This window comes from Buteo buteo, chromosome 29 (genome assembly GCF_964188355.1).
Source record: "Buteo buteo chromosome 29, bButBut1.hap1.1, whole genome shotgun sequence".
Taxonomy (NCBI): Eukaryota; Metazoa; Chordata; class Aves; order Accipitriformes; family Accipitridae; genus Buteo; species Buteo buteo.
This window is the reverse complement of record NC_134199.1, coordinates 3,756,488-3,778,753: the sequence shown is the minus strand read 5'-3', so window position 1 is coordinate 3,778,753 and position 22,266 is coordinate 3,756,488. Positions and strand designations below refer to the sequence as shown.

General features: G+C 48.9%; 1 protein-coding gene across 2 annotated transcripts; it reads right to left on the bottom strand.

Annotated features, from left to right (window-relative positions):
* Nucleotides 1-876: 876 nt before the first annotated feature.
* On the bottom strand, nucleotides 877-22,152 carry FAM234A (family with sequence similarity 234 member A). Of its 2 annotated transcripts, none has more exons than XM_075018395.1 (12): nucleotides 22,109-22,152; nucleotides 15,422-15,730; nucleotides 14,211-14,327; nucleotides 13,816-14,004; nucleotides 9,710-9,840; nucleotides 7,174-7,303; nucleotides 6,585-6,723; nucleotides 6,156-6,296; nucleotides 5,668-5,746; nucleotides 5,092-5,244; nucleotides 4,110-4,212; nucleotides 877-3,964 (listed from the first exon to the last, which is right to left on the bottom strand). In XM_075018395.1, exons 2-12 carry the CDS (start codon nucleotides 15,684-15,686, stop codon nucleotides 3,753-3,755), a joined length of 1,659 nt encoding a protein of 552 aa, XP_074874496.1. In that variant the 5' UTR covers nucleotides 15,687-15,730; nucleotides 22,109-22,152; the 3' UTR covers nucleotides 877-3,752. The 2 variants fall into 2 exon arrangements, with proteins under 2 accessions (XP_074874496.1, XP_074874495.1); XM_075018394.1 differs by lacking the exon at nucleotides 22,109-22,152 and adding an exon at nucleotides 15,807-18,843.
* Nucleotides 22,153-22,266: the final 114 nt, after the last annotated feature.

Here is a 22,266-nt window from a genome sequence, read left to right as displayed (position 1 = left end):
CTGCCTGCCCGCAGCCCATTAATCTGAGCAGAGGCCAAGGATCTCACGGCAGGATTATTCTCTTCGCGAGAGCCAAGCCCCAGCTGTGGGGGATTAACGCTGGTGGTTATATAAAGGAGAGGGGGGCTGGTACCCGCTCAGCCTCGGACCCCAAGCCCACCACCCCGCGTGCACCCAGGGACCCGCAGAGCGGAGCACGCTGGGGACATCCCCAGCCCACAATGGACTAAGCAGTGCCAGCCTGCACCCTGGCTAACAAACAGCGTGGATGCTTGGGATGCTCAGGACTGCGGCATCCTTCCCTGCCACAGAGCTCGGGACTCCCGGCACGGAGCAGGGGCTATTTCTCAGCTCAGTGCTGGGGCAAACAGAGAGGCCTTGGGGCAGAGGAAGCTGCGGGAGCCTCGGTCACAGGATGGAGCTTGGGACCTTGGCGCTGGCAGCCACCAGGCAGCGACAGATGGTCCCACGCTCCAGGAGACAGCGCCTGCCACGCGGCTCCCTCCGGCTTGATCCAAATCCAAGCCCCGGCATGAGATTTTCATGCTGATGGACTGCAGCAGGAATCTGGGGTGTAAAACCAGGTCAGGAAGCCCCAGGCAGGGGGCAGGGATGGGCTGGCCCAGCTTGGTTATCTAACTCCAGCCTCCCTCCACATGCTCCATTCTCCTGGTCCATCACCTGGTCCATCACCTGCCTGCAGCGAGACAGGGCAGACCTATGGCCAGCTCAGCCATCAAAGCATCACCAAGACACCTGGATCCCTCCCAAAAAGGGGGGTTTCTGCCTTCGGGAAGTCACACAAAGGGCTGCCAGAAAAAGCCCGGAGTCTTGCATAACCTCAGCTACAACAACAAAAGCATGGCACCATTTACAAACAATGCAAAAGAGGATTTATTGAAACCATTCCGGTTAGACCAAGTCCTATAGGGCACAATTTGCAATAAGTTAAAGAACCAAACCAAACAGTCTTAGTGTTAAAAAACACACTAATACATAACACAGTGATATATGCCATCATCACCCATCTGAGTTATTGAATCAAGGCACAAAGTCATTCGTTAAATACTGCAAAAAAACAATTACACAAGGAAATAAGCTGGAAAAAGGACTTGTTTTGTTAAGAAGGTGCTGGTTTGGCACTGATGCATTTAATTGAGCTGCCACAGGGAAATCTGCATTTCCAAAGTATCTGGAAACATTAATGTACAACTTAAAGCCAGAAAAGCCCCCCAAAGCCAAAAATCCAGCTCTCCTGAAGGAACATTCAGTGTGCCTATGGGAAAGGTCAGGTCTGGGTAGGGATCGGAGGAGGGAGAGTGCCGAGACCGTGTGACTGCGGTGAGAATATAGCCCAGGCAGCTTGCTCCCTGCCAGGGGAATTTCAGTGGGATGCAATCCGCATCCAGCACTCAGGTCAGACTAGCACGCAAGTCTGGGGCTCCCACTGCCCAGCTCCCACAGTCATGCTCCCATCTCTGCCCCAGCAGACCGAAGGGCAGGCTGAATCCAGCCCTCGCAACTTGGGTTCTGCAGCGCTGGCGCAGCCTGTGATCCCTGCAATGCTGCAATGCTGGCACAGGGGCTTGCAGGGCTGCTAGGCTTCAGGTCTTTACCGTGCTGAGCAAAGAGGTCACTTAAGCTAGGGGAAGGGGACATAGCAGGGGAACCTCCCTGCACCCCCACACTTCCTCAGAAAACAGTTTGGAAAGAGAGGAAGAGAGGGGGAAGCCAACCATTTTGAATTCAGGGTGCATCAGGGGTTGTGGAATGCTCTTCTGGGAGCACCCCCAGCTTCTTGCACAGCCCAGATGCCCCAGGACTGGACTCCACCACCAGTGCACCTCTGCAGAGGCCAGCAGCACTCATCCTACATGGCTCCCTTGACTGCCTGAGCTACTGGTCACAGGGCAGAGGGTGCCAGGGCACCCTTTAGGCAACTACCAGGCCAGCTGGAAGCAGGAGGTTAGCGTCCGGGCAGACCACTGATCCTGCAGTTCATTTTGCTGCAAGGCTGGGAGAGCTGAGGCTGTGGGCATGAGCCTGGGTGACACCAGTTGCCTGAGCCAGCAGCTGCCCTGCAGCAGGTCAAAGCTCAGCGGTTGCCACAAGAGCAGAACTGATGCCCAACCCTACACAACCCGACATTAAGTTTCTCATCCTACAGTATTTTTACACACACCCCAATCTGAGACTAGGCAAGGGAGGCAGGCACTGGCCAAACCCCAGCCCCAGCACTGCAAAACTTGAGAGAGGTTATTTTTAGGGTATGTGTTTTCTGTCCACCTTCCTCTCACCAGTCAGGTGGATGCCCAGCAGTGCAGGGACAGGGCTCATACCTCAGTGCGGCTGGTGTGGGGATCACAGCTTTCAGGACTAAGCAGCAAATTCAAACCATTTTCCAGGCTTTGCACCTCACTTCTACAGTCCACACTGGTGCCCACCAAGGAACAGGGCAGAGCAAACACACCACACTACAGAAGTCTCCAGGGGAGACATCATCTTCACACAGCCACCTGTCCCATTCCCTCGGGCTACCAGGCTGGACAGAGAGAACAGCACCTGAAGATCCTCACCCAGCATCACTTCAATTCCAAGTGCAGGGAGGCAGCCCAAAGCTCTCTCTGGAGCTGTGCTGCAAAGAGAGCTTGCGTTGTTTCCCCGGGTGGCTCATGTCTGTCTTACAGCCTGCCCATCTCCTGGCAGAGGGGACAGTGCTTGGAGAAGACTCCTCAGCAGCTACAAGGCTGAAGGAGTATTTGCAGGGCAGCTGGCATTGCCACTCGGGTACAGGGCTCCCCAGAGCGGCAAGCCCAGCTCCCAGGATTGGTTAAAGTGCAATTCTACTCTGAAAAAATGTCCTAGATCCTCTGGCACCTCAAAACCAGCAGGAGAGGTGGTGTCTGTACGGGCAGGGACCAGCCAGCCTGGGCTCAGGGTGGATTTCTTAACTCCTATAATCAGACTGGGGACAGGGAGGAACATTGATACATAAATCAGGTGGGAGACCAGCTCCCTTTCTGTCACCAATGCTGCACAGCCTGGCTGGAAAGGAAGCAGCAGAGGAGACAGAAACAGGTAGGCTCCTGACTGCAGAGTAGGGCACATGGAGCTGTTCTTAGGAGAAAAGGTCATTTTCTAAGTACAATGACACTTTAACCTGTGCTCTGCTGGCCCAGGTAACACCTAGCCACATCATCGGCCACGGCTGGGGTCTATCACTACACACACCCCATGACTACTGAAGCAGGGGCCCAAATCCAGGAGAGGGCAATTGCAAATCAACCTGCAGCCAAGCAGCTCTCCCACAGCCAGGAGAGCTGACTCAGAAAGGAAATTTAACACCACACATCGAAGCTCCACTTCTCACACAAGCACCCAAGAAGTAATGAATTCCGGCATCCCCAGCAAGCACGTGTTTTCCTCCAGACACAGGCTGAGTCAGCACAGTTCTGCGGGCACAGAAGGATCAAGGGGAAAGCCCTCTTCCCCGACCTGACGACACTTCAGTGGTGGCCAAGCACTGAAGTCCCATCAGCTCTGAGGACAGATGCACTGGCAGCTGCCCCCACAGCCTGGGCATCCCCAGACACTGGGGGTGCTTCTCCGCCAGCCACACTTTGGTTTGCGGATCAAGAAAGGTAGCTTCCCATTTGAATCCATGATCTGGGTTTGCAAAGAGCATGGCTGCAGAGGAGAGGCAGCTTGGAGACATCTGGCCCAGGGCAGACTCTCCCCCTCCCTCAGCAAGCTCACACTCGGCTGTGGAATCGCATCCTGTAGAGGCGGTCCCGGACATACTGCTCGCTGTCCACAGCCACCTGGCTCAGCCAGATCACCCTGCTCTCGGAGACATCCTCCTTCAGCTTACGCTTCATCAGAGACACTGACCCTGGCTCCTCACTGGGTTGAGGTCCCCTCAACAGCACGTAGCAGGCATGACGGCTCCGCTCAAACAGTGTGGCTGTAACGCAGAGCAGAGGGAAAAGCCTGGCCTAAGGTGTCTGTGTTCAGACTGGCCACCAGACCCAACACAGAGTCCAGGAGGTACCAGAAAGCCAGTGTCCTCCTGCACCTCCTTGTTGGAGGGCTGGAAGGAGAGGACTTACCATTGAATGCAATTATTTGGTCTGTGCTATTGCGGAGCTCCAACAGGACATTAGTGTAGGAAGGATGGAAAAGATACAGCTTCTGGAGAGGAGCTCTGGATCTCTGCAACCAACAGGACACCATCAGGACATGGACCCACATGTTATCCCAGAGACAACGCCAGCACCAGGCTCAGCTCGACAGAATACATCCAGTCAGATACTTGTCCGTGTCAGCCCAACTCATCCTGTCTGATGCCACTAGTACCAGCGTTGGGATTTTGCTTACTGCTTGGTCCTCTCCCCCCCACCCCAAGCTTCCTGCAAATAGCAGACCTGTCTGCTACAGGCAGGAGACAGATTTTTGCCTTAGGGCTGGTAGAGTTAGCGAGGAAAGCACAGAAAGCTCAGCTGGTGCTCAGGCATTCTCCAAGACACAACCTGGCACTTACACTGCCAGCCACTGCCCCAGAGGGCTCTGTTACGCAGCTGAGCTGTGCATCGAGGCTGCCAGAGACTGCCTTGGCGCAGAGAGAGTATATTCACATGGCCATGGGAGATCACTGTGTGCAGTACTGCTGCGGGAGGCTCCCGGCCAAACAGCAGCAACTTCAGAGGTACCAAGCCAGCAGCCTCTCACCTCACCAACAATACCACACCAAGGCAGGGCTCTGGACCATCCAGTGACTTTGCTCATAGAGCCACTAAGTCCCTTTTCTCTACGTAACCAGGCTGAGGACGACAAAAGCTGCTGGTGTCACCACCAGCTGCTAGCAGTGATACCACTATGGACATTGTGAGGACCCAGTAGAGACCAGACCACCTACAGAGGTCTGCCTGCTTCTAGCAGACCAGACTGGTAAGAGACCCCACACCCAGTACAGGAAGCTGCAGTGTTAGTGGCACAGACAAATGCGAATGTGCACACTGGGAGAAGGGGATAGTTTCACCTAATTCTGGCCCAAAGTCCGGAGAACAGCAACCATTCAGCAACACTACTCACCGTTTCATTTCCTGGCACCTGGTATTCACCCCAGATGAGGAAGGCGGAGCGGTGATCAGCAGTAGAAAGTGTGGCTGGCCCAGGGCTCTCTGCTCTCGAGTTCAGCTTCAGGTCCCACTGGACTGCTCCAGATCCACTCTCAACAATCATAACCTAGCAGGAAAGAAAGAAAAGGAACTCATACCAAAGAGCTCTAACAAGCCATGAGAGAGAAGTCAAGTCAGCTGTCTGTACCCCACACTGTCTATGGGAACAAGTATCTGACTCATGGGAAGATGAGGAAATACTTGAAGCTGAGCATCACAGAGCTGTGAGACCTGGGGCGGGCCACGTTAAAGTCACAAGTTTTGCAGCTATTTCAAGCGGTTCAAAGCTCTGTCATTGAAGCTTCTTGCTGAGAAAAGAATTAAAGTGCCTGAGCCAGCTTCAATAACCTGTTGAAAGAGATCCTTTCCCAGCCTAAAGCTTCCTCAAATCAGCCAGAGGGAACACATCCCACCAGCTGTCCTCGACTCAATGCCTGCTTGAGCTGTGACATGCAGAGAAAAGGGAAGTTAAAAGGAAGAGATTTCAAACCTTCTTCCTGTTGGGTCCAATTTCACTCTCAAGGACAATACCAAGAACATCAGGCTTGTAGTAACCAAGCAGTGGCTCACTAAGGGAGAGAAAGAGAAGGGACAGATCACAACGCACCCTGATGGCATAGGGATGGACTGTTCTTTCAGAGCAGCCTCTATCCTCCCTCAACTACCCTGGTAAGAGACTTGACCGCTACAACGTTAGGTTAGCCTGGTACCACTCCCAACTCTGAGTCCAGTCCTAGGACAACCATATCACAGCAGTCACTACAATGAAGAATCAAAACTTTGGGCTCCTCCACTTTGAAGCAGCACCTGACATTTGCTAGCAGAGGACACAACACAATAAGCATGATCCAGATATGACCACAGAGCAGGGTCCTGCGTTTCAAATAAATAAATAATAATAAAAAATAGTGCCTGCCAGGACACTGCTGTTGCTGGGACCCTGGAAATGCCACATCCACCCCACATCGGTAACACTACCTCACAACACGGGAGACGTTGAGGGTCCACAAAGTCTGAAGATTTTGTGCATTGATTAGCATAGCCATCTCTGAGTTTACAACCAAGATGTTCTCCCGTGATCGCCCAGGAATTTTTGCCAGGTAACGAATGTCTCCAAAGCTGACAAAGGACAGAGAAATGATTAAGCTTTCTAGACTGTGGATGGTTTTATTGCAGGGTTTTGGTTTTTTCCCTGCACAGCAAATGCAAATATGAAATCCCAGCCTGCTTTCCCTCCTTTCCTGTGAAACCTTGACCAGGCCATCAACACCAGCCCTCTCTCTGAGCTTTGGATGTGCTCCTAGTCCAAAAGCCATGTAGCCAGGAAAGAACATAGCCACACCAGGCCATCCTGTCAGGAACACCAGTACCCTCCACTCCACCAGCAACCAAGACATAATCTCACACCTGAGAAAGGATAACTGGTGCGTGGTGCGGTCAATGTTCTTCTCCCACTGAGGATCTTGCCCAAGGCTGGGAAGCTTAATTTCCAACCCAGTTGCTGCACTGTAGAGATCTTTCAGGGAATATGCATAGAGAGAGTTTTCTGTGAAAAAAAAAAAAAGCAAGAATGAGGGAGATAAATTATCCTGCCCTTGCTCTGAACTCTACGATTTTCTAGATCTGGCAGGTCAACTGTATTTTTAGGGTTTGCATCGTAGAATTGTAGTGGCATTATGAGACTCAAGCCTGCTTTTGAATGCTTTTAACATCTTTATCTGTTCATAATCCAAGTGTTCCACAGTAATCATTTGCTATAAATGACTACTTAAACCTTACATTCTCAACATTTTTCAAATAAAATTACTACGGTACGTAGCAAACCCTAGTTTAAGCAGAAGCCCCCCCTTCTCTTGGCCTTGAACAGCTCTTTCGCTAGGTGAAAGCATGACATAGCTTATAAGAATGCAAAACACTTTTTCAGACAACTGTTTAGTAATCCTGATTTCACAGTTATCATCACTCTTTCAGACTGAATTCACAAACAGAACTGTACCTGTATAGAAAAGGAAGTAGTAAGAAGAGTCCAGGTTCAGCCTGATATAGCGAGCTTTCCCATCCACGTTCAGACTTCCAGTGGAGCCAATCTGTTTGCCATTTTTTCCTGAATGGATGAAGGTCTTAATCTACACAGCGAAGGGATTAAAAAAAAAAAAGAAGGTTAAAGCTGCATCGCACTGTTACTGCTCCAACTTGAGTGTTTTCCAATGCTTTTGAGCAGCTGGTACTGAACAGCAGCTGAATGGGAACAGCATAGGCTCGGATGAAAAGTCTCTCCCTGGTTTTGGAGGTGTGGGCACGAGTTAGATGATCCCTCTGCTGTGAATACTTTTGCAAGTTTGAAAACCACTTCCAGCACAGCCACTTGCCCCGAGATTTTACTGCCTCTGCCAACCACCTTCCCTGCAGGCTGGGACCGCTGAACAGCAAGCTCCAGCTCTGCTAAGAACAGCAAAGATCGATTCGAGCCTACTGAGCAGTGACAACGATGGAGAGGACCTAAAGGCAGAAACAAAGCAGCATATGGACACAGGGGAAACTTGGCTTCACATGGTAGCTCTGCTAAATATTTTAAGAGCCCTAATCTACTCCTCCTAAGGCTGACATGAGTCCAAGGGGATGAAAGAGCTGACAGGTTTCTTTATATTTTTTGTGCAGGGTAACAGAATCCACTAAAAACATTTCACCCAGGAGAATGAAGGATAAAATCAGGATCAGATTCAAATGTCTGGGCAACAGTCATGGTCTGGGGAGAGCAATGCACACTAGGGAAAAGAGAAACATCAGACCGAGACAAACAGCATCCATCAGAGATGCTGAGTCAGGCAGGAACCCTTCCCTCCTTCTTGAGAGGGAGGGACTGGGAAAGAGAAGGAAATCTGCTGCTCTCAAAGTGAATCTGGAGAGTCTGGCAGGTGAATAAGGGATAGAGTTTGCTGGGGAGAATGAAGAACACAGCTGGAGAGGGAGAGCAAAGCATCCACCAGCTAGTCCCAGGCTCCTGCACTGGGAGGAGACATATACCAGCTCTTGTAGATCAGCTTCACCTTTACTCGCAAGCACTGGTTCAGCAGCTGCCCGGGGACAGTAACAGCCAAAGGTAGTCATACAGTGAGTGAGAATACATACCACCTTATTCACTGCATTGCTTAATACTTCTGTGTGCTGCTACAGGCGATGTATCCTGAAAAACACCATATTTTCCCGGGTGTATTTGTGCTGAAGCTTGCAGCAGGTAGGGGTCAATAAGACTCTCAGAAAAAGCTGTCATCTAAATCCCCTGCACACAGACCCTTCCCCACAGACTGCTCAAAGCTCTGCCACTTCAGGAAACAGCAGTATAATGTAACGTTCAACTTCAGCCCTTGTTAGCAACAAAACTAATTTATTTAAGTTCTGAATCTCCCTTCTGACGAAACTGTCTTTTTCCAAGCTGCAGAGCTCCACCCAAGCTCCCTACGTTTTGCGTGATTCTCAAAAAAGAATGTACTTTTACTTAAGTTGACAGAGTGCTTGCCAAGTCCAGAGGGAGGAAGGGATTTCATACCAAGATAGCTAGAGAGGTTAAATGGAAAACAAATCAAAAGGCAGTCCAGCAGAACAGAGACTACATTCAAACATTTCTTGGCCGCCTAAGATTTTAAAAAAAAAAAAAAAAAGTCTTGAGATAACTGGGATAGCAAAAGCAAGGAGGACAGAAAACAGAAAAGAAATGTAGCAGTTGGAAAGGATAGAATTTCTGATGACTCTGGCAACAACAATGCTTTGGATAGCAAAACCCTATTTGCTTCTGGAGGACTCTGGTATGAGGACATGGGGCTCCCACTGCTCCCATCAGACTTACAGGGAACCATAACTTTTGTACACTTTAAACAGCACAGACCGCACATGCAGATGATGCTGTACAACTCAATCATGGATGCAGATGTTTTAGTATAAAAACACTTACAGCTACATGACCTTCCCCCTCTAAGAAATGGGAAAAGCAATATTGGAATGGAGATAACACAACTAGTAGTTATTTCACTAAATGAACCCAAGTCTGAATTAACCAGTGCAGTGACACTAGGAAGAGAGCCACGCAAAGCAGACCACAGGCAGCAATATGAAAGGTATCAGAAAAGGGCAGTGGTGGTACAAAAGTGCTGGCTGTCAGTCGTGTTTTGATCTAAGAGGCAAACCTGTCAGGGTTTGTTCACTTCCACTTCTCTGAGCTGAGTCCCAGAAAACTGCAAGATCATCTAGCCTAGGCTCACTCCAAACACAGCTCAGGAACACGCAGTGAGGAGCGCAGACTGAAAAGGGGGAGGGATTTCTGATTGGCTTTTTTTCTCTTTTTTTTTTTAAACCATAAAACACTTGCATTGATTTGGGAGTACATCTCTGTAGGGTGGGAAAGAACCTACCTCAAACCCACAGATATCAGAGGCCTCTGGACACTTCCTCTTAGACCACAAGATCGAAATAAATAGCATTCCTGCCACCCGCTGTGGCCCAGCCACTGGGTTTATCATAGCTTCAGAGTGACATACCTTATCTGCTGTAGCAATAAAGATTATCAGGTCCTGAAGTCCATCACTATCCACATCTGGAATCACCGACACGGGAGTCAGCACAGTATAATTAGCTCCAAAGTCACTGGACTGTCTCCACCGAACTTCCCCTAGAAGACAATTATTGGGAAACATTCACTAAAATGCACTTTAGGTTGAAAGGCTTTTAACGCCCCTACTCCTCAAGGTACTTTGCAGTAGCTAGCCATTTACAGCCCATCAGCACCGCAAACCAGCCACATTTATGCTCATCATGGAGTACTTTGCTGTATTTCTGCATTTCAAATGAGTCCCAGCACCCATCCACAATTTCAACTTATACTGGAAAGTAATTCTAGTTGTCTGCACCAATGCAGCCAAACGCTCTAGGCACAAATCAATTCACAGGGCACAAAGGACAGCTTGCTTTTCTTGCACCTTAGGTTAACAAGCTTCCCAGCATCTTCATGGCATGGAGGATCCTTTTTTGTGATCTAAAATCTTGCTGTTGTGTACTTAAATCTGTGCAGACATTTTAAGACCATAAAGCAGCTACATTCTGATCACGGTGTTGCAGCTACTCCAGACAAAACCTTTTATGCTGCAACTTGCCTCCTGCAGATGTTCCTGCAGATGTTCCACACTGACATGACCAGCCACAACTCAGTTCACATATACCTCTCCCTTGTACAAAGAACATGCACAGCACGTTCAAACTTGTTTGTAAACAGAGGTAGCAGAGCTTTGGTTTTCAAAAAATGGTGTTTGTGTTGTGGGGGAGTTTCTCTTCAGCAGCTCCAGGCCACTTGGGTGACTTTACTCCATACATTCTGCCCAGGGCTGCTGGCCACTTTCCAGTCACTGCCCAGTGGAATGTGCAGTGGAATTCGGGGCGGGGAGTTGGGGGGGAGACCGGTGGGGGTTTTTCTTTTTAAGGAAGACTTAAGTGACTAACTAGGTGCTCAGGAGGGAAATGCTTACCCTCCCCTTTAAACAGTATCACAGACAGCAATCATCATTTCAGGAATGCAAAGTAATCATCTGTTCTTTGTCAGGAAGGCAGTTGCACTGAAGGTCAAGGAATTACTTACTACCTGACCCCGTCTGCAATAATTTAAGGCAGGCTGTATTTCCAGTAGGATTCCTTCAAAGCTTTTACTGAAACACTGCAAAAAAATACTTGGATTTGTTACTATGACAACAGATGTGAAGTAGAAGAGTGCCCCTAGGAAATCATGGGAAGGCAAAGAATTTTACCCCCGAAGAAAGCAAGCAGGCAAAGGAAGGAGAGAACTTAAGTTTTAAATAACTATTTCCTGGCTGCAGCACAGACCAAAGCTAAAACAGTAAGACCAGGCTGATAAAATTCGCATTTCAGTGCATAAGGCTCTATTCTTTGCTGCTTAGACAGCAGATATAGTTTTGGAGGAAGCATCTTACTCTCTTAAAAGAGCAGTCTGACTTAATAGAAACAGCTACCAGTGAGACAGATTCAACACAAAGGACTTGAGAAGCTTTCATGCTCTAACACAACTCCCAAAGAGCACGATCTGTGAATCCAGACCCATCCGGCTCCATCAACATGAGATGGGACTATCCTGTCCAACGTCTACGATGCTTCCTCAGAGCCCGAGGTCACAGCAGAAGCATGGCAACAAAAGCCAAACTGCAAATTAGACAAGTGCCTAGACAGCAAATCTAACCTGGGTGAAAAGTTTTTTTTTTTCTGTCCAGAAGGAATAATAAGATTAGGACTTAGATGAATGACTTCGGCTCTCACTTCAAGCAGCCACAGAGGACACAAAGCAGGATTGCTTGCTTCGGGCTGGATGAGGTCCAGACACACAGCCAAAGACTGCTCTCCCAGTCTGCAGCTCACAAGCTATCTGAGCTAAAGGCAGGTCTTTTCTACCGAGCAGTGTCAGACCCCTCTTGTTTACCATACAGCTGTAAGCTCCTGGCATCCACCATGCAGTGCATGTGAAGAAATAGCCCCTTTTGGTTTTTCTGAACCTATCACTTGATAAAAGAACCATGGAGCAATGAAGAATTGCAACAGGAAATCATCATTCCCTGTTCTACTTATCACTCATAATTTTATAGACTAATTTCTCCCTGTTGCACATTCTCCAGGCTGAAGTACTGGTTTATTTAGTGATTTCTGGCACAGAAGCAATTTCAAACATCTTACCATCATGGTCCCCTTTCTGCCATATCCCTTAGGAGACCAGAACTGCTCACAGGGCTCACAATGCAGGCTACTGGAGGATAAGTTGAAGAGAGAAGGTGTAACAAAGCACTTACTCCTGTCCTCTTCCTTAAGACGCTGCTTCTGGCCCTGGCAGAGATGGAATACGCAGCTACACAGACTTTTGCTTTGACCTGGAACAGCTAATCTTAAGGTCTTGTGTCCCAGTTTGCTTGTAAAATAAACATGCAGGAATGTGATATGTCCCACACAAACAGAAGCATGCAATCCTACACTTTCCTTCTTGTTTGCTCAGGTCACTTATTCTGGCAATGAAGAAAACAAGACTTAACACAACTCAAATTGATACAAAAGCACTAACTTTATCAGCATTTAAAGATCAAAACCATATCAGACATTTTCAGATGATAATCTGCCTACCTCTCCTTCAATCTTCCTACAGGCAGAGGCTAGGCAGCCTGAAAGCCCTGGAATCTCACCAGTCCTCCATAAGGATGAATCATTAACAACTAAAGACTGTTCTGACTACTGTTTTTAGCACAATGTGATGTAAGTCAGACTTTGCCACTTTAAATACATTTAGCCTATTTATATACATTTTATTCTGATCTGCCCTTCTAACCCCCAGTAAAAGTCAACTATGCTAAGAAGCCCCTTTTAACCTACTTAATTGCCAAAGGGTATCAAATATGTCAACTTCTGGGTCATTCACTTTCCTATCTGAAGCAATTTTTCACCTCTTGCTTGTAATTTATCTATGGAATGTTTTCTTACCGTATTGTTGCTGTGACCTGTGGCTTAGCCTGGTTCTGTCTCTCCATGCTTGTGCTACGTCTTTACGGTGGTCTTTAGCTCTATGCCTTTGGCTCGGCAGTCACCATTCTACACTTGACCTAAAAGCAACTACTTAATTAATAGTCTATAAATAACCTGTGCTAAAGCCTATTGATGAGGGAAATAGTGCTAAGATATCTCAGTTGGTACAGAAGCTTTCCAGCTCTGTGTGTGTCTACACTTCCATCTACACTGGAAATCAAAAACTACACTACATTTTGCTCAGATTCCCTAGAGCTATACCTCTTGCTATTTATCTCTCCCAAATTTTGGAAAATAGGGTGTGAGGGGTTCAATACCAGATAGAGGATGAGATCCTAGGCATGCTTCCAAGGCAGAACACGCATTGTTTAGAACCTTTGAAACAGTGACCCCCAAAATGGAAATGTATTTCAGGCTTCATCAGCAAGGAAAGTTCAAGGTGTAGCAGGTGGTCACTGCCCTGTTCCTAGAGAAGTACAGGCACTCTTTACCCTTACCCTGGGTTAGGCAAGATGATGACGAATTTCTCCATCTATAGGTTCAGAAATTAAGAAGGTTTTCCAGAGAAACCAGGCAAAATCCTGGACTACTGAAACAGACTGGTGATTGCTTATCCTGAGTGCTCTCCTTGATGACTTTAAAATCATAAATCCCTAGAACTGCCACTCCTCTTGCCACTGCAGGTACTCCTAGCGCTCACATGCAAATGACTGAGAAATATTGCAGGTGCAGGTTTGTGTCCAACCCCTGAGAGTATAAAGTAACATTCACAGCTAGTGACTGCTTCTCCTGTTTCAACAGCTGTTGAAACGCTGGTCTTATAATACAGCGGCTGGCACAAACCATCACAACAGAGTCCAGCCTTTGGAACAGAGAGGCTGAGAGAACAGGCACTTCTCAATGGCCCAGCGAATGGCTCTGGCAAGGTTTTCAAGATAATAAATACCCTGCACCCATTGTTCATCTACCAGCAAGCCATGTCACGCTGACGTCCCCAGCCTCCAAGGTCTGAAGGTCACCAGGTGACGAAAGCAAGTAGCACTGTCCCCTGTATGGCAGCAGTACTCTGCCCCCCACTCACCTGTCCGCAGGTCAACTGCGGTAAGAGACACGGGCTTCCCCACGACCAGGCAACCCTGGGCCTCAGCTGCCCCGAGCTGCTTGATGCCACACTCCATCCACTCAACTTCCTCGGCAGCAGGCCTCTCCCAGAGCGCTCTGCCGTTTGTGCCAGACACAGCAGCAACGAAGGCACATGGAGAAGGCAGACCTGAAGAGAAGAGATGTCAGAGGGAGTGCTACCAACACCTACCTTTGCTGCTTTGCACTACCCAAGAGCTGGGACTCACCCCGTTCCTCTTCCCACCCAGCTAACCTGGTTTTCTCTCCCAGACCCACAGCAGCGTCACTAATTAGAACTACAAGAGAGACAACAGCCCTTTTACTACAAGGTTTTCTATTTCTCAATCACGCTACCTTCATCCGAACAGGTTCTGTTGAAGCTGCTGCTGCCATTGCTAGCTTTGAAAGCAAAGACGACATCTTGCACTTTGTCTTCGTTCGCATCTTCTATAGCGAGAAACTGGTAGGCCACTGTAAAAGACCACAAGCCATGCGCTGGTGAGGATTGCCTCAACCAACAGCAGAGCTAGCTGGAGCAAAACACAAATTCCTAGAGACCGACTCGCTGCCTCCATGTCTGACAGTGTAACATGAAGACAAATTGGCTTTTGTATTAAAAAAAGCCATCTACATCAGTACCAAGGACTGGAAGTTAGTGCCAAAAGATTTTTTAAATCTGCTATCCCCCAGAGGATTTGTCTTTTTTTAAAGCCAAGCAGCCAGAATTTGAACTATGATGAAAAAAGAACAACTCTGGTCTTGGTGTGGGGTTGCTATTCCCAAAATAAAAATAAAAAAAAAAAACAACAACAAAACCCATGAAACCCAGCCCCAGATATTCCATCTTTCTCACCCTCAGCTAAAAGCAGCCTTCTTCAGCTCAGAGTAGCAGAACTTGGGATTTCTGCATTAACACACAAAGCTCAGTCCCCACTGGTGAGCACTATCTCTGCGTTTACAGCATAACTAGCACACGCCCACTGCACATAAGATTAAAGAAAAGCTTTCACAGAAGCAAATGCTGAGCCACCAGGGAGCAGTACCCCGGCTAAAGAGCTGACTTAAAGCAACTATAAATTTGTGCAATTTATTAAAAAAACAAGATGCAATTCCTCTTCTCCCCTTCCTGTTAGCCATGGAGAAAAGTTAGAAAGTCATACCAACAGAGAGAGAATGCCTAATTGTCCCCAAACCTCAGCTCAGACTTCAAGGAAATATTTTACAGACCAAACTTCAACAAAGATTTATTCCCAGATACCCCTCCCCGTTTTTGGTTTGGTTTTTTTTTTTTTTCCCCCAAATGAGGCCAGCCTGCTACCTTGTTAGAGCTTCAGAGCAGCATCTAATTTCTCCATCAGATCCTGTAAACACCTCCTGGAAGGCCACTCCAATTATGACGGGCCACTGCTTATCCAGGTCAGGTATTCACAGCTCTCACTCCCAAGAGCAGCATCCCTGCAGACCTGGCTCCAGATTGTGCTTAGGTAGAGGTCCACAATTCAAATTCGTGGCACATAAAGGAAAAGGACTGTTGGTAAATATTTATTCTGCTACAGCAAGCTCACCTGCATTGTCATAGTTTCGGAACCATGTTCTTTCTGAAACTGGCCTCTCTGGGCAAGGAATGATAAATGAGAAAGCAAACACAATTATCAGACACAGAAATAATGAGATGAAGAAAGCAGCAGTGCGCCACCGTGACAGCCGTGAAAGTTGCGATGACTGCTTGCTGACAATTCTTCTCTCCACAGAGTTTTCATGGTTCTCTTGAGCTTTTACGTCCTCAGTCTTCAGAGGGTGGATCTCAGCTTCCGAGTCTTTGTTATCCATTGCAGCTCATTCATCAGTATTCAGATGCCCTTCTCCCCCCTCACCTGCAACAATGGAAAGAGCAGTTAAAACAGATTTTGGAATATATCCAAAAAAACCATCAAAATATTCTGTTACTACCTGATATTCACGCTGGAAACATTTAATGGGAGGTGGTCAAATCAGTGTATTGTCACAGAGCTGGATACAAAGCGCCATTGGTACCAGAACTCTCCCACGTGGAGCAACAGGGAGAGACCATGGGATGCAGGAACAGCACTATTTCTTCTTCAGAGGAGGAAATCAGCTCTGCTAGACCCAGACAAAGAAGGCTACAGTGTCTATGCAAAATAGACTGACTGGTCTGTAGGTCCCACTCATGAAAAACACGACAAAAGCTCCTTTTGCTGCAGACTTCTTGCCACCGCCCGTGCATGTCAGTCTGACTCCTGGCTGGAGAGGTGAAAGGAAACACTCGTGACCTTTATATTTCAACATAAGGCTGTTCCCTACTGTAATGAGCACTTGAGCTTCCCCAGGAGAGCGAGAGAGAACAAACACCAGCATCTTCTGTATAGCAACAAACCAAAGCTATTCAACACCTTCTCAGATGAGAAACTACTTGATAAGTTTAGCAATTCAGCCTTGCAGAAGGCAAGAGAATGATCACTTCCCTCCCCAGAGGAAAGACGGCACGAGTTGAGACTAAAATCAAGCAAATTTGATTTAATCAGAATGGAAGAAGAGCTAACAACTGCTATTTTAGTTTCTCCTGCTTTAAATCATAATCTCAAGCTACAGCTACAATAACAGAGGGGTTCTGTGCTAATTTGTTATAAAAAGGGGAAAAAAGAAAAAGCCCTAGTTGGTTACAGAAACGTGTAACTCATTACCCACAACAACAATAAAAATCAATGTCATATACAGTTTCTCTGATAGTTCCTTGAAAAAATAGCAAAAGGGAAGAAATAAAGAATAATACATTTCAGTAGCCTTGGAAAAAGCTGCATGACAGTGTCATAAAAAGTTATATCAGAGCAAATAAACATGACAACTGAGCCAATTTTCCATGACTGTGCCCCAGCAGTCACATGCCTAGATTGTCCACTGGAGCAATTTACTTCCCCAGCAGAAAATAGCTTAAACTCAGCACCAGCACACAACGCAGAGAGCTTCGGCTTTCAACTCCAACAACAACAGGGCTCGTTACGTCTCACGTTTCACGCCCAAGTTCATTTACAGGTTGAAAGAAACACAAGGTGAGAGTCACCCTCGGGAGGCCAGCCTCCTTCAGGCAGCTGTGGCTCAACCAGGGGTCTCACCTCCCCGGGGTTGTCCTTGTCCCACCACAGGGAAGAGCTGCAGAGGCCTCTTCTCTTCTGTCACATAGGTCTGTCCCCCCTCACAGGGGGGACAGACCTACAGCAAGGCAGGGGTTGAGCGCATGGGGCAAGCAGGACAGCCTGGCACGCTGCTGTCAATCCCCTAGCTAACCTCAGCGACTGCTGGACTTATAAGGCTGGAGTTATGAAGCACTTACTCCAAGCCAAGCACTCTGGTATTTATTCTATGACAGCACATCAAGTACAAGATCTCGCTCCAGACAATTTAATTCAAGCTGCACAATACCATGCAAATGCAGTTAAATCAATAATGTAGAAGTTGTATCTTATTCCAAAGATCTTACTCCAAAGACCTCATCTACCCTTCTCATCAGTCTGCTGGCAACAGAGACACCCTCACGAGGCTGGCTGTTTCCAGACCAACCGCAGGCACCTGACAAGGGTAGGAAGGCTCCAGATGGAAAGGGGAAGAAAAGAAAGAGTCATGCATTCAGCCTTCCCCCCGAACCTGGCCATCACGCTGGCAAGCGGAGCACCACTCTGTTACAGAAGCCGGCCGAGCACCAGACCATTAGCAGGTTCAAGGTACAAGGCTCCAGGCGCAGGCTGAGCAAATGATTTACTAGAGCAGAGCAATCACCACCGCAGCGATGGGGGACAGCAGCAGGAATGGGTTACGCGACCTCCCTTGCGATGAGGCAGATGGCTTGTGCATCTCTGGCATGCCTGTCTCCAGCAGCAGGGAGAGGTGGATCTTCTCGAATGCTATGGTAACCAGTACCCATGGCACGGGCTGCGACAGGGCTCCAGCACAACCCCACCAGTCTCTCCAGCAGAGCCCTCCACAGCCCCCCAGTACAGAGCCACGAAACCACCAGGGCACGGCCAAGTGCTTCCAGCACCTATGAGACTTCCCAAGAAGAACCAAAACCAGGCTTCTCCCCACTTAGTCCAAAAGGGACACCATCGTAACACTGTATGGAAGGCGTATTTTTATGACTCACTATAAATCACACCATTGTCATCTAGACTGGGATGAGAACAATAAAAAAAGTGGTAATTATCCTGACAGCCCCAGCAATTCCCCTTCTTTTGCAGCAATGACCCTAGGAGCCACTGATGACAAAGAGCCCTCAATGCCTTTAAAGCAATTCTTTCTCTTTTCTTTCAGGGTTTGAATAATGCCCTTTGCACCCCTGCCAGAGCAGAGGCGGTGCCAGAACAAGGACCACAAAGGTCAATGTCAAAGACTCAAACAATGCAGGAAATCCCATGGCCCACAGTTGCCAAAGTACGTGCTGGCAGCATGTGAAACGGTCAGAGCTATGAACGACAAAGAAGTCTGGTAATCAGTTTAATTGAAGACAAGCAGAAAACGATAGTGTGCATTTCAGATGATTTTACTGTCCTCTAGCAGCCGGCATTTTGTCTCCTGCTGGTAGAGGACACAAAACAATTCACCGGAAAGTTTAACGCATCCAGGCACCTTGCAAGGAAACAGGCAGCAACAGGATCCTGTGCTGCTGCATTATTAACACACACTGCACGCACTAGATCTCATAGCTAGCACCAGCTCTCTGCCTGGGGATGGGAGGCCTCACCAGTAGAAAACATGGGAGAAAGACTTCATAGAAAAGGAAATCATTAGAAACCACATGCGACAGACCTGAACTGAAGCCATACAGCTGGCAGAGTGCTGCAGTACAGCCAGGATCTGCATCTCGTACTAATTCCATTTGCTGGTGTGCGCACTTCCATCGCTCCCCAAGCTTTAAAGGCCACCTACCCCAAGCAATGGGATGAGCTAGGAGCAGTCACGGATCAAAGCCAAGGAGGAACAAATACCCTTTCCCACCCCACAGTAACAATGCTGCGCTCAGGACAAACACAGCTTTACTCACCTTCATGGGGGACTGACTTTCCTCTTCTGAAGCTACAGCGCAGATTTACAGATCTGATCTGAATCAAACCAGTGAAACTAGTGCAGCAAGCGGTTAGTGCCAAGCCACAGTTAAATCCAAGAGACAAACTATCATTACCAGTCAGCTAGAACTGCCCGACAAGCACAGAGAACTGCATACAGTCAGACGTATGAAGACTGGCGACAGAAGCCATTTAAGTGTCAGTGTGATGGAAGGTTTAACTCATTTTCCAGCCATAAAATACCAAACCACAGCATTTATAATCTCACCAGGCACCAGTTCTTCCTGGAAAGTTTCTAGCAATGTATCGTAACTTAGATTTGATGTTCAACATGTTTATATCTTTCATAGAATGATGAAATCAGATTCTGACTGGCCATTTTAGGAACCCAAACACAGCATTGGGCTGTTTTGGTTCTTTTTTGTTTGTTTGTTTGTTTGAAGCACCTTACAGGTTTCCTTCCTGTCAGCCAGAAATTGTTGAAGCCCCAAGCTGCAATCAGTAATGACAAAACAGCTTCCAAGTTTTGCTCTGAATAAGATGCAACGTTCCCTTCATAGCTGCCTTCCATGAGCAGACTGTTCAGTTTTGATCCCATGTACAGCACGGCACTGCAGCAAACTTGCCGGACAGTCACCTGCTGCAACACTAAGACATTATTGGGTCATTTCCCTTTTCTGCAGTCCCACTTACATCAGGGTCCAGACAAGAGGAAATAACGCATAAGATTTCCCCCTAAATGAGGAGACTTTCCTTTCCAAATACGCTCAGACTGCACTCTGTACACAAGCTTATTGTTTTGCTGGGTCATCCGCAGCTCATAACTCTTTCTTGATATAAGGCTGCAGCCACGGGCTGGCGAGAACTGCCTCAAGGAGACCATTCCCTTCTGACACCGGGGTACCTCTGCTCCTGCTCGTGTCCCTATGATTTTGGTAAGGACACAGTTTGTAACCCAGATCACACCAAAGATAACAGAGATACCCAGCTCAGAGAAATATCCGCATTCTGCTGCTACAGCTGTCCTTTCTCTTCCCCTCCCCTCCCCCTTGCTATTTTGCCTCTGTTAACACAGATCTCTTCAAAACATCAGGTTCTTCTTAAATGACACTTAACCCTCTGGTGCAGACACAACATGTGCCATGGAGCATTCACAGCAAGAGAATTACAAGTCCTCCAGAGCACAACCAAATGTCACTTTAGAATGTGACACATTTGTCATTTGCAGGAGAAAAGTCCTCTTTCCCAGGGCAGTTTTCACTACAGTCAGGAGTTCAAGTAGCGAAACTCGATCTGTTTAGCAAAGAGCAAGACAGGATCCAGTACTTTTTCCAAGACAGTAATGGGAAAAGCAAAACTCTAAGATGAAGAGCAGCATTAAAGCTGCAAAACTGTGTGGATCTGATTACAGGTTAGGCCAGTAATAACAAGCGAGCAGCAGAAACACGTGCCATTTATCATCCCAGAACTTACAAGCTTTGCAGGATCAAAGCCAGACTGTTGCAGATCCCTTGCGTCAACCCCAAGAGCAGTAGTTAGCGAGTTGTTTGAATCGCTCACGTCAGAGACATCCCCACCTCATCCACAGGGCTCCCCTGCTTGCGTCAGAAGCACAGCGGCTTCTCCGCACTGCCAGAGATGTAACACACTAGGGGCTTTGAAGAGATCTCGGTGCATGAAAACCCTTTAGAAGCAGCTGTGGTCAGTTCATGTAGGTTTATTAAAAGACAAAAAAGAAAGCACATTTTTTAAGTGGAGCACTTGTTCCACAGGTCACAAACTCCGTGCTGCCCGCTGGGTCCTTGCTGCACAGCCTAGAGAGGTTTATGGCAGCATGAAGCAACAGCCTTCTTCCAGCCGCTGCTGTCCTTGTCAACTATCTCCAAGAGAAACCTCTTTTTTCCTCCCCCAAAATGGAATTTTTCTTTTCCCCTCTTGCACATGTACACGGAGCAAAGCTCATTCACAGGCCGTTCCACCTGCACAGCCAACACCCAGCCTTGCCGAGCCTCTCAGCTTCCAGCCTCCACAGGCAGCCCCACAAACAGGGCCCAATTCTGCTCCGGCACAGGGGAGGGCTGGCTCCAGTTGCACCGAGCCATCTCCCTCTGTAGGGCAGGCTGACCCTGCAGTTAAGTAAGAGGTTTTTGCTTTCCAAAATAAAGAAAAAAAGGTGGAAATGGGATAGATTGGAATTTAACACACTAAAGCATTCTTCTTTCTGCAAGAAACGCTCTAATTCATGCCTGCAGACTAGGCTTGTGGCCTGCTGAGGAAAAGAGAAACATGAATTTGAACCCTCTCCAGGAAGAGTGCTGAAGGCTGCGTGCTGAGCTCTGTAGAGGTGAGGGGTTTCTTGTGTTTCTATCTGATTGAAATACAGGCCCGCAGTAGCAAGTGCTGTGTAAGCGTCTCCCCAGAACTCGTACACAGCCTGCCAACCACACGGGATAAACTAGCTCAGATCAAACGGCAGATTACAGCAACAAGCTACCTCGGCAGAGTCCGTGGCTTTTGCAAAAGGGATTAAATTCTCTCCCAGGCTTCTCGACATGGTTTTGGGCAACTTCTTGCGCGACCCCTTCCGATCGCAGGGAAGGCACCAGGGCTGGGTCAAGCGCAGCATGAAGCGTTGAAGAGCCGCGGCGTTTCGCAGCGCTGCTCCCCAGCCCGGCTCAGGCTGCAAGGCCAGGGCAGAGGCGGCCTGGGACCAACCCCGCCGCTCGCCCCCGCGGCCCAGCAGCAGCCGGCCGGCCGGCCCACCGCGGCTTCACCGAGCCCCTCGCTTCTTCCGAGCTCCCGCTCCGGCACCGCGCGGTTCCCGCCGGCGGAGCGGCTGGTGCCCGGCGGCTCCGGCTGCTCCACCCCGCGCCCACCCTGCCGGAGCCGGCGGCAGGGCCCGGGCAGCGGGGACGCTTCGGGAGCCGACTCCATTCCCCGACAGGCACCCCCGCAGTGCCGGAGGCAAGCCCAGGTTCCCGGGGCGCAGCGGAAGGCCGCACACCCGCGAGGGAGGCCAAAAGCCCGCCTTGCCCCCGCGGCGGCTCGCTGCGGCCCCCGCCCTGCCCACCGGCTTCCCGCCGCCCCCGGCCCAGCCTCCCCCCGCCGCCGCGGGAGGCGTCGCCGCGGGCCGGGCGGCACCAGCAGTGACCGACTCCCGCCGCGCTCCCCACTCACCCCGCCACCGCCGTCACTTCCGCCTCCGTCCCCCGCCGCCTCTCGGCGGAAGCGACGTCACGACGCAGATGACCGACTTCCGCCCCGCCCGGAGCGGCGCCTGCGCAGTGTGGCGGGCGGCGCGTCCCGGTGGCGGTGGCGACGGCGCGGGCGGAGAA